The sequence below is a fragment of the Anabas testudineus genome, chromosome 16 (genome assembly GCF_900324465.2).
Source record: "Anabas testudineus chromosome 16, fAnaTes1.2, whole genome shotgun sequence".
NCBI lineage: Eukaryota > Metazoa > Chordata > Actinopteri > Anabantiformes > Anabantidae > Anabas > Anabas testudineus.
This window is the reverse complement of record NC_046625.1, coordinates 10,065,075-10,082,678: the sequence shown is the minus strand read 5'-3', so window position 1 is coordinate 10,082,678 and position 17,604 is coordinate 10,065,075. Positions and strand designations below refer to the sequence as shown.

General features: G+C 41.7%; 2 protein-coding genes across 2 annotated transcripts; both read left to right on the top strand.

The window, feature by feature from the left end:
* Window positions 1-548: 548 nt before the first annotated feature.
* On the top strand, window positions 549-4,263 carry ube2s (ubiquitin-conjugating enzyme E2S). The gene is made up of 4 exons (XM_026371880.1): window positions 549-725; window positions 1,830-1,977; window positions 2,931-3,121; window positions 3,212-4,263. The coding sequence occupies exons 1-4, from the start codon at window positions 723-725 to the stop codon at window positions 3,572-3,574; spliced, it is 705 nt and encodes a 234-aa protein (XP_026227665.1). The 5' UTR covers window positions 549-722; the 3' UTR covers window positions 3,575-4,263.
* Window positions 4,264-6,136: 1,873 nt separating this feature from the next.
* LOC113170005 (protein shisa-7) lies at window positions 6,137-17,247 on the top strand. The gene is made up of 6 exons (XM_026371853.1): window positions 6,137-6,632; window positions 8,671-11,131; window positions 11,782-11,936; window positions 12,274-12,339; window positions 12,624-12,809; window positions 13,009-17,247. Exons 2-6 carry the CDS (start codon window positions 10,365-10,367, stop codon window positions 13,983-13,985), a joined length of 2,151 nt encoding a protein of 716 aa, XP_026227638.1. The 5' UTR covers window positions 6,137-6,632; window positions 8,671-10,364; the 3' UTR covers window positions 13,986-17,247.
* The last annotated feature ends 357 nt before the right edge of the window (window positions 17,248-17,604 follow it).

The window sequence follows — 17,604 nt, the reverse complement described above, 5'->3', positions numbered from 1 at the left end:
TCATTAAAATGTAAAAGCAGGAGTACTTTAAAGTATTTCCCTTAAATCCTTACTTGTGCAGCCAGCTGATTTAATAAGTCCCAGAATGAATTCAATGGAGATTACTTGCGGGAAAGTGAATGTGTCTCATGTGAGCTCATGGTGGGTGATCTGTCTGAAACCAGCTGCTGTAGTAAGGAGCATGTTCAGTAGCTCTCTGTTGGCCTTATTTTTCAATTGAAAACTATTATTATTTCTTCTTTCTACTACTTCTTATGTTTACTTAAGTTACAAATTTAGTGCCGGATCTTTTCTTGCAAATAGTATTGACATCGTTTCATTAATAATTTTGCTAAAGCAAAGAAAAATATATTAAACATGTTCTGCTGATAGCCTGATGGGGGTACGTGTGATTTTTTAAACCGACCAATAGCTGATTAGTATCTGTCTAAATTTGTCTCTGATTGGCTGATAGAGTTTTGGAGCGTTTGACATTGACTATAACGTATCATGATTGGTTTAGATTTTCTGACGTATCGCGACACCAACACGCTCATTGGCCAGTTGTAGTAGGTTAAACGGAGGATCGTATTTTTGTTCCTGTGTCAACGAAAAGAAGAAAAGAAGAGGAGCCAGTGTCCACCGGCTAAGTTAAAGATAGTTTCTCCAAACATTAACGAAAAAGTCTTCTTATACCTGACACACGCCATTTAACCATTACCTCTGCAGAAATCCTTTTGAAGATGGTAAGTCGGATGGCCGAGCTTACTGCTAGCAGGAATAGCTGCTAGCTTGATCCGATGTGTAGCCGTTTCCAGCCGTCGAGCTTTAATGTAGGGTTGTGTCTATTTGCTGGAGTCTCCGATGTTTATTAAAACTCTCCATATAAATTTGTGTAATTTAACAAAAACGCTCTCACAGTTTTTAACCGCATTTTCCCGACCAGCTTTATCATTAACGCCAGTTGTCTCATCGGTAAGATATAGGCTAGTAGTGCTAACGTTAACCTCAACCCTTAACGTAAAATTACCTGCCGACGTTTGATTTCCCATCCTATTAACGTTAACTATTTTAATATCACTTATCTTTTTGACTGTGCAAATACCCGATAATCCTTGTTACGTTAAACAAATTTATCTTAAACCTGTTTGAGCTCTATGAAGATGCCTTATGTTGTGTATGAACCATGTCCTGAGAGGTGAAACTTTGTAACTCAAGCAGCATTTTGCTATTTGTGAAAGGGAAAAACGAGGATACATGTAAATCTACTATTCAACATGGGAAGTAACGCCCTGTGTGTTCATCAGCAGGAGAAGAGCTAGAGAGTGTCCATTGATGTTAGTGGTGAATAATGGAAGCAGTATTTAAACAGCATTTTTATTATTTAATTATCAAATTAAAAATTTGATAATTATTATTTATTTATTATTGATTATTTGTTTGTGTTAAACATGTCAGAAAATAGCTTTAATTGCATTTCTTTTAAGTAGTGAATCTGTTAATTAACATGGCGTAGAGATTGTACAGATTGAGGGAGAGGAGAAAACACATGAAATTCAGATACTTGCTGGTTTCATCTCTAAAGTTATTTTCACAGGTGGATTAGGTACCACTGTCTAACAACATTCATAAAATGAGATATTAGTGTTAAAAATAAAGAGTTTTCTTTTTTTTAAAACACATTTGGGCTCTTTTGGTCAGTGTTTGCCAATTTTATCTAACGCTTTGTCCTGTCTACCAAGGTTGGCTTAATCTCCTTCAGATCTCTTTACCTTGTTACGTTTGCTTGAAGTAGGCCTGTGTTTGAATGTATCTACAACGTGAGCTGAGTAAGTTATCTGTTTCTCTAGAACTCCAATGTGGAGAATTTGCCACCTCACGTTCTTCGCTTGGTCTACAAAGAGGTTTCAGCTTTAGCAGCAGATCCGCCCGAAGGTATCAAGATTTATCCAAGTGAGGAGGACATTACTGAACTGCACACAGCCATTGAAGGCCCAGGTATGTAAAGGATTCTGTCATTAGCCTTCATGTAAGTTCTGAGTATCCTTTACAGCTATGCTTTTTACATCTCACGACTGAAATTAATTGGTATCTGTCTGCATTAGGATGTTTCCCTAGCATGTAACTCTGCCTCACTGTACATAAAAGTATCTGAAACCCTGCTCAAACATAATTATTAGGTCAGTACATACATTTATAGTGCATTTGTGTCATACTTGAATCTCACGGTATGAGAACCTGCCCCACCACTATATATTCAGTAAAATAACTTGATAGCCATTTGGCAGTGAAGCCATTTTTCTTTTCATGACTAACCTTTTATTATCATCTCATGGTAATAGCAGCTCTTGCCTGCTAACATCTGTCTTGTGAGTAGGCTGTCAGAGTTGGTGGTTAACTAGACGTGTTTAAATAGTTTAGTCATTAGATTTAAAATTCTTTAAGATTTAGAGTAATGTATCATACATAGTAAGCTGTAGAAAGATGTTATTTGAAGATTTTGTTGTTGTTGTTGATAATTACATGTAATGCTCACACAGTCAACATTGTCTATGTACTGTTCTCACTGTGAGCTCATTGGCCCACTGCTTCAGACTCTGTTATTGTTAAGTAAACCTTTAAGACCTTCTCTGTATCAGTTTTATATTGCATTTTTCAGTCCAAGTACAGAATGGTTATTAGCTAGAGCAGGTAATGAATGATTTTCAAGAGGCAGTGCAGTACATTTCAAATGTCACATGTTTTTTGTAAGTGACAACTTTCATCACCATTGATATTCATTTTTAGAAAGTCAGGTTAATTTAACCAAAGATCTGTCACTGGCCTAGATATGTTTTCTGTTTTTGTTAGTTGACTCAGTTGCCACTCTATGACCCACTTACTTTGTATAGAGCGAGTTTGGCACAACCAGAACATACTGTTCATGTGATGAATTCTTTATACTTTGACAGAGGGAACTCCATTTGCTGGTGGCATTTTCCGAATGCGTCTGGTCCTCGGGAAGGACTTCCCTGCGGTTCCACCCAAGGGTTATTTCCTGACCAAGATTTTTCACCCTAACGTGGGTCACAAGGGAGAGATCTGTGTCAATGTGTTGAAGAGGGACTGGAAGGCAGAACTCGGCCTCAGACACATCTTGCTTGTAAGATGAACCATCAGTGTTTATCGTTCTGAATGTCAACTGTATTACCGCGGTATTTAAACTTCTATTGCTGTCTTTGTTTCCCTGCAGACAATCAAGTGTCTTCTCATCCATCCAAACCCAGAGTCGGCTCTGAACGAAGAAGCTGGGCGTTTGCTGTTAGAGGACTATGCAGAGTATGAGTCCCGGGCTCGTCTGCTCACAGAGATCCACGCCATGGGCGGGCCCGGCGGGACCTCTGGGGCACCTCAGGACCCTAATGACGGCCCACAGCCAAAGAAACATGCAGGTGACCCCACAAAGAGAGCGGGACCCAGTGCAGCAGCTGTGCCAGCAGCTCTGGGTAATGGAGCTAATGGAGCCAGCACCACCACCAGCAACAGTAGTAGTAGCACTAATAACGTAGCAGGGAAAAAGAAAGCAGACAAAAAGCGTGCACTGAGGCGACTTTAATACCTCAAGAAAACTCTCAGTGCGTGTATGTGTGTGAGTGAGAGAGTGTGTAAATATAAATATTGAAGTGTGCTGACAATGCTTTCGTTCCCTTTCTTTCGGACTCTTTCTACCACCAATCCAGACTGTCCACTTTGTACTCATACCTTATCTTCTATTTTGTCCCGTTGCCATCACAGATGTGTTAATAATTTCCATACCGAAACACACAATGAAAAATATTTGTTCCTCTTTTGATAGAAAGCATGCACCTTTGGAAATCATGCCATGTATTTTTTTTCCTGTGGCCGATCCTTAATGAATGACAGGGAATGGTTTTCACTGTGTATAACATGGCCTCGAATATCTGTCCATTGGTGAGACGTAACTACTGTTGTCTCAGACTTTATCAGCTCTTTTTAAAGTGTTTCTTGGTAAATACTGCTGTGATGGTACTGTGTACTGCTCAGCTGGGCTCATTCTTGAGCCTAAACAAAGGTGTTGCATTGATTAAAATCAGGTTTCCAAATTGAGCTTCTTTTCTTACAATTCTGAAGGATGTTGCCACTGGAAGAGAAATGTTATTGTCACATATATAATAGTAACGTCTTTTCATTGAGGAGTTGGGGTACGGACAGAGATGTCAGACCCTTTTTAAGTTTTTATTTTTTATTTTTCAGAAATTTCATCACTTTGCAATATTTTCAAAAGCTGTTTATAATTGACACGTCCATATTCAGCTGTCTTGTGGTTGTTTGTGAAGACATAGATCAGTGGCTGTAAGGGAACAGGGTAGGTTGCCAGACGACTTTATTAAAAAAAAAAATGAATCATCTAGTCTCTGTATCAAACACACACAGTGGTGTGACTCACTTAAACTAGCCCTGCTTCTTTACAAAGCAGTATGTGCTCTCAAATACCCAGCTCTCTGACCAGCCATGTGGGTACAAGAGAAGACATCAGTAGGAAAACTTCCACGTGTGATAGAAATCGTCTCCCCTATCCACTGCCCTGGCAAGGTTTCACGGGCAGGTTTTCTCTGCTCTAAATGCGTGTGGGGGCCTTCATTTCCCCTGGAAACACAGTGAGGCGCTGTCTTGATTTGGATAGAAAAGGTGCCTCTGAAACTCCTGTCATTGTGCAGACTTGGCTGGATATTTTGTGTCCATTTTAAATTATTTAAATTAATAAAACATTGAAATTGAGAAGTGAAATGAAAACGACTCGTATTTGTTTGCTGTTATTCCCTTTGCATGCACAATTGTATTTAAAGTGAAACTCCTGCAGTGATCTGTTTGTGTGTATTGGTATAGCTGCTGTGAATGGATACTGGCACAAACCTTTAGGTGTTGGGTAACATATGATAGCATTTCATTTTGTTTATAGTGGTCTCCTGTTCTGCAGTGATGGAATAACCATTATGAGGAAACCAGTAATTGCATCCACCCCAGCAAACCAGTGAGGAAAAGTGCACCCGGTAGAGCGTCATTGGACCATCTAATGAAGGGCTCCGCTGGCCTCTGCTGCAGACGTGCAGCAGCCCACCCACCTGTGTAGAAATAGCAGCCTGCCATGCAGGTAATAATCAGGCCCTTCTTAGACACCTGGGAATCCATAAGCTTTCCCCAAGCCCCTTTTTGGAAGTGTTTACCTTATTAGCCACCAGGAATCAACCTCCACTTCATGTCCTAAGCTATTAATGCTGGGGTTTTCCTTATTGTAACGTGAGTCAAGTGAGAGGGGGGATACCTGTGTCACATACAGTGTAATCAGCTTAACCATACATGCAGTATTTGGTTTAAATTTGCTTGAAGGAAAAAAAAAAAAAAATCTATTTTGATTCATTCATGTGCTGTTGATGTGAGGATCGTGAGGAGGCAGTTACTGTGACGGTGGAAATGAAGCCAAACGAGAGACAACTCCATCTTTTACAAACCTCACACTCTATCTACTGTAGCCTACTCTTACGTTTTCCAGATCCTCAGCTGTCCCTTGTTTGTCCTAAACTTCCCCCCATTTCTCTGATTTGCCACAAATGTGTAGGTCTTGGTCTAAATGACAGATTCGTTCATGCTCCAGTACTGAAGCCTTTGCGCCAATCCTCTCCCCTTCCCCGTTTTCATCGCTTTCATAATTGCCACCAACATAATGACACAGTTGCTGTGGCAACCGTGTTTCTCTGTGTCTCTTTTTCCTCTCTCTCATACAAACATACACACTTCGGATCTCGGAGGTCTTCCGCCGACTTTACCGGCTGCTTTGCATTTTGCAAGTTTCCCCCCCTCATTTTTCCAGCTTTGTCTCAGTCTTGCATTTTACTTTTTGGCAGAAACCAAATCCCTGAGCGATATTTTTGCACAGAGCCAGTGAAATGTGGGCCCTCTGGGTCATTCAATTAAAGAGGGAAATGAAGTGGAGGGGAATAAAGATAAACGCCACCAGTTGAATGGACCTTATGACCATCAGCAGCGCGCAGCAGAGTCTCATCAGCACCAGTCTGACCGACCAATCAGAGCGCCCCCCCAGCTGGTGGACCTCCGTGAGGCCAGTCGCAGTTAGTTAGGCGGTGTAACCTATCTCGCTTGGAAATTATGAAGGGAGCCATCCTCAGACAGTTGTAGATGGAGAAAAGTTAAACCGGGGGAACATTTTTTTTGGCATGTTTGACATTATGAACACCTGAATTACTGCGTTTTCTCCGGGATAGTTCTAGTGCAACTTGTGCCGTAAAACAAAAGGATTTTTCCGATGTCGTGTGCAGCTGAATCCTCTTGTCACATGTATCAGTAAATCTCAGTACATCTCGTTGTGCACCGTCTTCCCTGCTCGCGTTTTTTTTTTCTGCCGTGGTGATGGATTATCAATAGCCTGATGGAGACGCACCAAGAGCGACTGAAGTCTACTCTTGTGAAAAAAAACATCACGGGCTTTTAAAACAGGTGTGCGATCCAGCAACAGTTCAATCTGTCCTGATCTTCTTCTGCTACAATAACAGGCTGCCATCTGAGAAACGCTGAGGTACAGTGCGCAGGCTCTCCCAGCGCTGTTCTCCAGCATCAAACCCCCGAGCAACGCACAGGTAAGACACGACATTATGCACCTTTCATTAATACAACAGAAATGACTGAATTACGGGCAAAACTGTTTTATACGTTCGCTGCATGCTTGTGTATGTATGGAAAACGAGTTTGGCATCTGTTGAGACGCATGAGCTGCGCTGGAGGCTGTCAAACAAAACACTTGGATGAAAGCTGCGCCACAGAAACATCTCCACACTGGCTTTATGCTGGGCAGACATGTTTTTCATCACTTAAACACTTTAATCGACAGGTGCCAGCACATTATGACATTATGAACATTAAGGTACTAAGACCACAGATAACACACACACACACACATACACACACACACACACACACACCGGCACGGATACACCCACGCACTCATAGCCTACTGATACATGCAAGTCATGTCCATAACCCGCATGCTTGTTCATTGCAAGTTGCAACTTCATGACCTAATGAAGGAGCATTTGCGGTCTGAGGAGTCGATGTCAAAAGCAGACGGCTTATGCAAAGTCATTGCGCAGCATATATTTCACTGATGGCACTGAGGGAACCGCCGCTCCGCGTCTTTCACTCTGATTGAATCTCTTTTTGCATCTACATGACATATATGTATGCTTCCCCCCCCCACCGTCTCTCATTCATATCACGGTGCGTTTTGCAACAGTGTGTCTAAAGAAGAAGAAGAAGAGGAAAAAAAAAGAGGCCATTTTGTTTCATTTCCAACAAACACCTGTTGAAATTGTTGCATGCCCAGCCGTCTGCACAGCTCGTCAGCATCCTGCAACCAAAGTGAGGGGCCCGCTCGTTGGATTTGCTGTGATGCGACTGTTTGCATCGCCAGGAGTCTGTTGAAATGGTGTGTCCTCCCTCCAGTGGCCACATAACTCAGAATTGCATTTTCACAGATGCCAGTGTGTGCCCTTCTGTCCCCACTGCAAAGCTTCAGCACCACTGAGATTTGTTACTGGAGCTGCTTTTAATGTTAAGTAATATATATTAGACTAAGTGATTTCTGGACCAGCCCTCAATATTTCCACAGTTTCAATATGTTGAATTTGAAATCTTACTCATTGTTTGATAACTGTAGTTGCACGTCTGTTGAAGACCAGTTTGGATCCTCACAAAGTAAATGGAGTGGGTGCAGGACACACACACAAAAAAAAAAATGCTAATGAAAGTTGAGCAGCGCTCACAGATGACAAGGTGCAAGGAATCAGTGTCATCTTGTCGAGCAAGAGGCGGCCAGATGCGACTTTGAAATCTGGCTTGGCTAATGGGTGTAGATTGGATTCTGCCTCCCTTCTCTTTCACTGCTTCTTTCACTCACACACAGACAGAGCTGCAGTGCTATTCTGAGAGAGTTAGCTGCCTCAACCCACGCACAGAATCTGAGAAAGAGAGAAAGGCAGAACCAGGGAGAAAAAGGAGAAGGGGGGAGCAAGAGGAATAAAGGGGAGAGGGAAAGACTCATTACAAGGAGGTTTACAGAATGCCTACTATAGTCTCTCACATGCACACACACACACAAAACCTTTTGTCCTGTTCTGATTCTTCTCTTTAACTGTTCTAACACTGGCTGAATTACAGTCTTGATTAGCACTCTTCTTGTGTGTGTGGCATGGACTGTATTAGCAGATCTGTTTGGTGGTGCTGTTTGTGTGATGTGCTGTGTTGTATTGCTAAGTGCTGGGAGAAATGTACTTGATTCTGTGCCACCCACACACCGCCCTCCCACTCATGGTCGTCTCTGCATCTATACCTCTGGCTCTTCCCGCTCGCCACAATCTCTTTGCTCATTTAAATCCCTACCCTGCATTTATCCCTCTGCGCGCTTTCTCTATCATTGGCTTTTCAGGAGCGTGTTCCTCCTGCAACCAAACAGCCACACGGTCGTGCACTCGGTTTCCTACAGTGCACACACACACACAGACACACACACACACACACGTATAATGCAATTAATAAAAATGACTTCTGTGCACGTGTCAGTAAGTGAAGGGAAGACATTTTAGGGTTTCCTTCTAATCATATCTCTCGTTTGTATTACAGTGGACACTCGGCCGGCACATTCCAGGATTGATTGCCGGCGCGTAGACCCGAAGAAATTTCTGGAAATCAAGCAGAACATTTATAGTCGACAAGAAGAAAAGCTCCTGGAGAGCTCTTTGGAACATTAGTCAGTGTGAGAACTGCTGCTTTGTGTCTCTATTTTTTCTCCGCTGAACTCTCCTCAGAAGGTTAGAGGAGCATGTAACTGAAACAAGTGGAGCCCTCTGTGATTTCAGCATTCTGTCTCCCCCATCTGTGCCTACATTCTCTGCTACAGATAGGGACGTTTTGATAATTACATATAATTATAATTTCTGTGGGAGACAGATCTGCCTCTGTCTATTATTGCCAACACCTCCAACACAATAACTTCACACATTTACATATTTCTCAACAAAAGTGATATTCTTTGAACCTCGGAGACAAATCAGGAATAATTTTACTTAGAGAGACATGTCACATGGAGAAGCAATGTGCCATTCAGTCCACATCTAATTAGTAATACAATTGAATGACACGGGCAACTTTTCGTGCCTAAAAGCTCATTGGAGAACATTTAAAGTCCATGACATTTGCCTCATTGTGAAATGTGTTTCACAGGCTGCGAGCCGTTTCCTTGGTTTATGCTTACTTCTAATTTTCAGTTGTTACAGTCTTCTAGCACTTAAGCTGAGCCTCCCTCATTATCACCCACAGCCCAATCACAGTAACAATCTGTACCAGGCGAGTACTGATGCACATTAATCCAAGCACAGAAAAGATTAAGTACACGGCGTATCAAGTATCATGTATCAGAGCGTGATGAGTGCCAGGCACGTTACAACAGAGGTGGCCCCGTGCTCCAGAGAAACCAGGCGTTATTGATGGACAGGTTTCATCAGCAGTGCAGTCTGTTATTTCCATTTAATTGTTTACAATGCCAAAAGCATGTATGAAAACTATTGTAGATTTCATACGTTTGTCCAGAAGAGAATAGCTTACAGCCTAAATAAGTGCCAATTCTGAATGTATGTAGTGCCAGACTCAAATAGTCATCCAGGAATAATCAAAACAGATAAACCTGTTTACATTTGACAAAACGCTGGCCATAGATTACTGCTCAAGTGCCATGATCAGCACAGGAATGTACCGGACTGCCATATTTCATTGAAAATACCTACCACTAATTATTGCTGGGCTTTCTACTTACTAAAAAAAAAAAAAAAAAATTACATCCAGCAGCACGTCAGATGTGTTCTTTTGTTCAGCGGGACATGTAGAACAAGGCATTAACGACTAAAAGCAAGAAGATTGTTGTTTTCAATTTGTCCTTTTTACAAAACTGCATTTATTTTAGTGTTCCAGACTTGAGAGGCGTTTTAGGATGCCAAAAGATGAAGTCGCATCCAGAGTTCCCTTCTTGCAGTAAATTAAGACAATTTTAGTACCATTATCACCATTGTTAGTCCTTTTCAATTTTATTGTTCCTGACATTTTCTAATTTTGCATCATATAGCTTCTCAGTTTCTGAAAAAACAATTGCATCATCCACCATTGCTGAATGAAACTACTGATACATCATCAATACTCAGTAGGTTGTACATGTTACTTGAATATTTCACATGTCGTTTTAGTGGGTTAAACTGCAAAAGCGGATACAGCGTTGTGACTGCACTGACTCAACAACAGAAAATAGATCTCTTAGTCATGTAAAAATGACGCCCACCACCAATCTCAGAGTCCTCGCTGTCTCCCTGCTCTCCCTCCTTACTGCCCCACTTACCACTGTTGTGGAGACCTCTCCACCCCCCCCTCCTCAGCACATGGACCGCTCAGGGAGGCCGTTCACAGAGGAGCCCAAGAATGACCCCAGTCCTTCGCTCCTGCTCCTTGCCATCCAGGCCAATATTAGGCCAGCTGCTCTCCAAGGCAGGACCAAAACCTCGGAGAAACTCCCAGAGACCTCGGAGGGAGTTCTAGAGACGCCTCCGAGACCCCTGCCCCAGGTCATGTTCCCCAAGAATGTGACTTCAGCCGAAGCCCTCGCACCTCCCTTAAGTGCAGCTCAGGTAGAGCTCAGTCAACCGCGCCTAATAGATGTGTGGATGGATGTATGTCGAGGTTATTATGATGTGATGGGACACTTTGACAGCGCGTTCAACTGCTCCAAGGATAATTTCATCTATTGCTGTGGAACCTGCCACTACCGCTTCTGCTGCCCAGACCGAGGCCGGCAACTGGATCAGGACATGTGTAAAAACTATGATTCTCCAGACTGGGCCAAGCCACAGACAGATGCCATGATTATATCAGAGGAATTAGGTCCTGACCCAGACTTTGATCCACTGAAGCAGCAGAGCCACAACACGGGCTTCGTCATCGGCGGTGTGGTTGTGTTTATGGTGGCTGTCGCTGTGGGCATCAAGGTGGTTTTCAACAAGGTGCAGCGGGAAGCCAACCAGAGGGACCTGAATATGCCGAGGTGAGGATTTAAGTTTTTTTTCATAATTTCTTACTGTTGGATTTATTACTTAATTCAGTGTATGAATACAGTAATGAAATTAGGTTTTCAGGACTCCATAAATGGCCCAGATACTTCATTCTGGGCTCAGAATAATGCTATTAGTCATCAGCTGAAACATATTTGATCTTGACCGAGTGGCTGCTGCAGAAATCATGGTTGTTTTGATTTCCTCAGGGCTTTTTATCCAATATATGGCCTGTAATATTGGCAATAAAGATGTGCATTTAGATTTTTGTAGTCCCTTAGAGAATACAAAATAATAAAATAGCTGTTGTTCCAATTTATTCAACACTGTACACACATTTATATACAAACAGTATTTAGGTGAAATAGAGACTGCACAATACGATTCCTCACCACAAGTATACAGTTTTATATATATTATAGAAATATAATGAAGACATTTAATAACTGCTATTAAAATTATTGTAATGTTGTTGCTAATTACTGAAAAAAAAAAACCCTCAGCACAAAGCACATGCTACTCACTAAGATATTAGATTAGAGCCTTATTAGATTAGAAATGTTAGTAAAATTCAAAAGGATACTCAAAAGGCCATTACCCAGTAGTTTTATCTTGAATTTCTTTTTTGCTTGTGTTTAATCAGAGCCCTGGTTGACATGTTGCGGCACCAGTCGAGCCCAGTCCAGCAGGACGAGAGAAACAACAGCGTGGCGTTGGCTGTAGGGGACGGACAGGGAACACTGGGGAGAGCTCCAAAAAATCTTTATGCCCCAGGATTGCCGAGCAAGGACAACAGATGTGAGGGTTGAAGGCTTTTACTGCATTAATAGCACAATCAGTCACACAAATAAAGCAGTTTTTAAGCTGTTTGTAAGGGGTCGTTGTGTTTGTCACGACTGTAAGAAAATATTTTATTTTTTGTGTCCCACCATTAAGATTTTAAAAATGCAATTTGGTAAATACACAATAATCTGGGCAAAGTTTTTTTTTATGAAAGATTAATTATCACAAGGTGAATAGATGCAAAAAAGATACATAGTCGTCTTGATCTTTTTATGCTAAAATGCAATTGAACTGTAAACTACCTGAGATCCATTTTGTGAGTTGATTACTGTTATGTTCTTTTGACTTACAGTGGGCAATTTGCAACACAATTTCATCCACTCATCAGGCTCCAGCCCCAAACACACTGCAACTATCGGTAAGGCAGCTGCTACAAACCAGGCTCCTATGTAAATTACATTTAATCACCCTGATGCTTAGTTTACTTCATTCTGTTCTAAGTTCAAAAGTAGACTCAATCATCTCAACAATAAGAATGATTATCATAGCCTTGGTTGCCTGTGTTAGTCTTGAAAGGACGTTAACATCTATCTGTTCTAGTGAATGTTAGCAGATTGACACGCAACTACGTGTAGTGTGCTATACCCAGAGGATTAAAATCTCATTTAACACATAGTCGTTTCCTCCCTGTGGTCTCCATAGAACGTACCCCTCGAATGAACAATGCTCAGCTGGCAGCTGGAGGCACCCTGCTTTCCAGTAAACACAACAACACCAAATCCCAGCCTTCTTTCCACCACTCCCTGCACAACCTGGCTCAGCTGCCTCCCTCCTACGAGAGTGCCACCAAGCCTGAACTCAACAGATACTCCTCACTCAAACGCCTAGGTAAGTACCTTTATTTTTGAGAAATGTGAACATATGTACTCGTGTGCCTACCCCTCATCCCCCTACAGTAGAGTTTGTGCAGCTGTTTGTGAAACACGATGATGCTCTTGACTCTATAGCATAAAGTACAGGATGTGTGATTATGTGCTGATTCTACTATGATGATAAACAATTCAAAGAAATTTTGTTTGGCTTCCAGAGAAAGGTCTTGATGAGTACTCATCTGGTTACTGCACCACCAAGCGTCGGCCTCACACAGCCCAGCCGGCTCTCCAATCCTCTCAGCACCACCTCCACTGGGGTGGAGACTACACCCTTAGTGGGAGAGGAACCCTACCCAGGCACGCAATGCGTCCCTGGATCCCACCTCCGCCTTCCGGCATGCCTGCCTCACCCACCCCAAATCCTTACCCTCTGGATCCCCCAGAGCCCCAGTTCAACCCCAACTACGACACTCTCTCTAAGCCCCCGAGGAAAGTAAAGTCCACTGATCAACTTCTTAACATGGGTGATGTCCCTGGCAACACAGGGACTCTGTCCCGACTGTCTAAGAACCAGCAACACCAGTACTACAAAGCCATGGCTGCCTCCAATAAGAACTCCAACACGCAGACCCTTACCCGCAAACCTCAAGACAGGCAGGACAGGCAGGACAGGCAGGACAGGCAGGACAGGCAGGACAGACAGGACAGGCAGGACAGGCAGGAACGGCTGCTCATGTCACCAGATCATTTGGAGGAGAGGATGGGAGTTGGTGGGATAGGAGTTGTGGATCCATATGCCCACACAGGAGGGATTGTCCCCACGCTGCCTCGCCAGCAGAAGGCCCAATCCCAGCAGAATGTCTGCGCTACACCCTCCCTGGACCGACACCACATGATCAAGATGAATTCACACCCCACGTCCGGACGAGAGCAGGAGAGGACCACGGCCGTGACAGGGCACATGAGCGGCGGCATGGGCTGGGCGGGGGAGATGCCTGGAGCGGGGGTAGTCATGGGAACGGGAACACTAGGAGGCCACAGTGCAAGGAGGATGGCTTTTGCAGCAAAAAGGCAGAACACCATTGAGCAGCTACATTTCATACCAGGAGGGGGTGGTGGTGGGGGGTCAGCAGGAAGTGGAGGAGGCAGTCAGGGGATCAGGACGGGGAGTAAAAATGAGGTGACAGTGTGAGGTTTGTGCCTAAGGTAGAGTTACCCCTCAGCTGAGGCATGGAATAGATCACCCTTCTGCATTTAAATATTAGATATACAACTACAACTAAGAAATAAAACTATAAGTATAAATTATAGTAACAGTGTAACGTGTTTAGGCTATTCAAATTAGTGTTCTATTGTAATTAATAGCTTAAATATGATTATAAAATCTCTAGTTGGGGAACATCTGTTCCGATTATGTGATAGCCTACATCAGCCATATTTTGTAACAGAATTTGCCATAATGCCATATACAGCAGTGCCATTACTTGTATAAAGACTGATTGGAAGGGTGAAACAAAACCAACAGAGGTGTCGTTCATAATTTTGTTTTTATATATGTTTTTCAAGTACTCAGGAGCCATATTAGATAGGGAACCAGACGATATCAAAAAAAAAAAAAAAAGAAGTCGGCGAAAAGATGGACCATGTGGAATATTGTATCACAGTATTTCATAATCGAGTCGACTGCCTGCTGGACTGTAAACCTGCTTAGTCCTTGCTGACGACGATTTATTAAACTGAATCTCATCGGTGAAGAGCCCGGAGGACCAGATGAGTCTAACTGAACCGTGTGCCTGGTGAGGAATTTTGGAAATCTTACACTCTGCTAAACCAACCTCATCCCGACACAGGGAGGCAGAACAGCCTTTTGTTGCTTCCCATGTACAAGAGTGGATGATTTGGGGGCTGCTTCTGACTGGGACACAGCAGCTTGATCCTATTGTCAGGACTCCGCACCTGATTTGAACTGCGGAAGTTCCCACATTACTGATCTGTTGCCTAGTTTTCCATGTGACCTTAGATCAAATCCCCAGCGGAACTCACACTGATCACTGTTACACTACAGGAGTGTAAAAAGCTGATCTTAGATTACATTATGGAGAATTTGTCCCTAATGTTCCCATCTATAGATCAGAACTTAACTGTAAAAACAACGGGCTACCAAATAATATAGAGCCATCAGTCATGATATTACAAAAAATGTTGAGACAAACACACGAGTCCAGAGTTACCAATAAAGCAGCAACTTGCTTTACCGTAGGTTGTGTACGTACGAGAAGCAAAGGTTTTTCCACAGAGCACAAATGAATAGATCATAACGCAGAGGTTGCACTTACACAACTGTCCTTCAAAGCCATTTATGGAGATACAAAGAAAACACCACAGAGGAAGCTGGTCTGACAATCACCATTTTATTATTCTCACCAGGTGACAAATTATAGAAGTCAGTGATATTTTGTACAGGATTGGCTTCAGAGCAAGCCAAAAACCTCTGAGTCTGAAGCGAGGGCCACCTGAGGCCTTCTTCTGCGTGGCTCCATACGCCATAATAGACTCGGATGGTTAGGAAGCCCTTCCCATCCTCAAGACGAAGACCTTGCTGTATCATATCGCACTCCAGCCAGTATGAGTAAAAAAAAAAAAACAACAAAAAACAGAAACGCGAAAAAAAAACCTTCATCAATAACAACGCTTATCAATACTAAGGGCTATCCTATCCTATATACTGTAGTATGTGATATCTGTGGTCCATATAAAATGCTATCTCTTTCTCTTGATTTTGTGTTGATATTGTCATGATGTATTAAGTATTACTGTGTACAAAAAACAAGAGCAATTTAAGCACAGTTCAAAGAGAAACACCGAGACAAATCTTTGCACAAAACGACCCCCTGATATTTGCACCAGATACAAACATACTTTGTATCGTGTCCTTGAGGTTTACATTCTGTACAAGCACGGCTGGAAGTGTGACTGATCAATGGAAGGTATTGAGAGAGGATTTAAAAAAAAAATCAAAAATCAAAGGCAATGACGCAGATCAAAGAAGAAACGTGTTATCGCTTGGGTTTTGTTCAGTCATGTGAAAGGATACTGAGATGAAATGCTGATAAACGGAAACACAGATTTCATTTGGACAATCCTCCTATACACAGTGCTAAATGTAGTTGTTATGAATATGATGGAGTGTTCTTATTAATAATTATTATAACTGTTATGGTTATTATTAACAATTATCTTATGATGTGATGTTCTTTTACTTGGTGAGATTTAAGTGTTTATTGTTTTTAGATAACTAGCATTCTCATGACTGGTTTGTTTTTCATACATCTGGTCATAAATTCAAGTTTTTAAAACCATTCCAAATCTTGATGCATGCTAGCTCCATTTCACTGAGAGGCATTTACAGTATGCCAGGATTTTAAGGTTATATGGCCGATTTTCCAGCTGTATGTACTGTGCCTAGACATCGGCCTTATAACTTCTTGATCTCAAGTGATTACTTAGGTTTCCACTCCGGTAGAAGAAAACATCTATTGAAAAAATCTACAGCCTTTTAAACGTATGTGTAGATGGTGGTGTTTTAACAGCCAGTGAGTGATAGATGAATTTGGAAAGGGAGTTATTAACGCCACCAGGCTAGAGACTGAGTCTTATTGTCTCTACTGAAGCAGCCTGACCCAATAACTTATTATGGGTTGTACACACAAAACCCATGACGCCATAATGTATGTGTGTTCGGATGAATGTTTAGTACACAGGTTGGAGAAAAACAGAGGTCTAATGGAAACCTGAAAGCTTTGAGTGCAGTGTCTTTTTCAGGGAAATAGGACAGATGACATACAGTAGTTTTAGATTTTTTTAATAGAGCCACAAAAGGTCTGTAGCAAAGTCTGTAATATCTCACAAGCCATATTCATTGAAGCTCATTATCACAATTTTATAAATGGTTAATCTAATTTGTGCAAGTATTGTATTTTGTATAGCTAGTACAATCAGAATATTTTGAGTGATCTCTTTGGCATTAATTTGAGGATTCAACAAATTATGTGTTAGTATTAAATGAATTGTACAGTGCCAAACTCATAGCATTTTGTTGTCTTTCTATTATCATATCCTCTTACATGGCTACTGGGATTATTTCTTTTTTCACAACCGAGGATTAATACACAGGCAGGTGAGATAAAAAAAAGACTAGTTTTCAGAAAGAAATGAATGAATATGGTGTGTGTCCTTACCATTAGGAATTCATTCAGACTGAGAATGGTACATGGCCACCTGATATCTAAAGCATTACTGACAGTAAATTTTATGGACAGGGATAGTATCTAGTAATGAGATTCATGGATTTATTTTCATGCCTATAAATTTCAAAACAACCCTTTTGTTATTGTTCAATTCATTGATTCCCTTGGATACAACAGTGACTTATAAAGAATTTGTATAATAAAGTTGGTGGGAAAAATGTTTTGTCGTTCATTGTAGAGCATGAAGAGTAAATCGGGACTTATTTGCTCAGGAGCTACGTTTCTTTTTCTGACATGAGGTCTTTTTGACTGGTCTCAGCTGTAAATCTATGCAGGAGGAAGCACGTAGATACTTAGCACTGCACATATAAATACTCCATTGTGAGTAAACATGTCACTGAAATAAAAAAGTATTACAGTATCAGTATAAAATATCAAAAGAAGTACAAACAGTATATAAAATTGTAACATTATAACATTTGTTGGATTACTATTACTAATGCATTCAAACGTAAGTAGTATTTTATTGTTGTAGTTGGCCAAGGTGGAGCTATTTTGAGATTT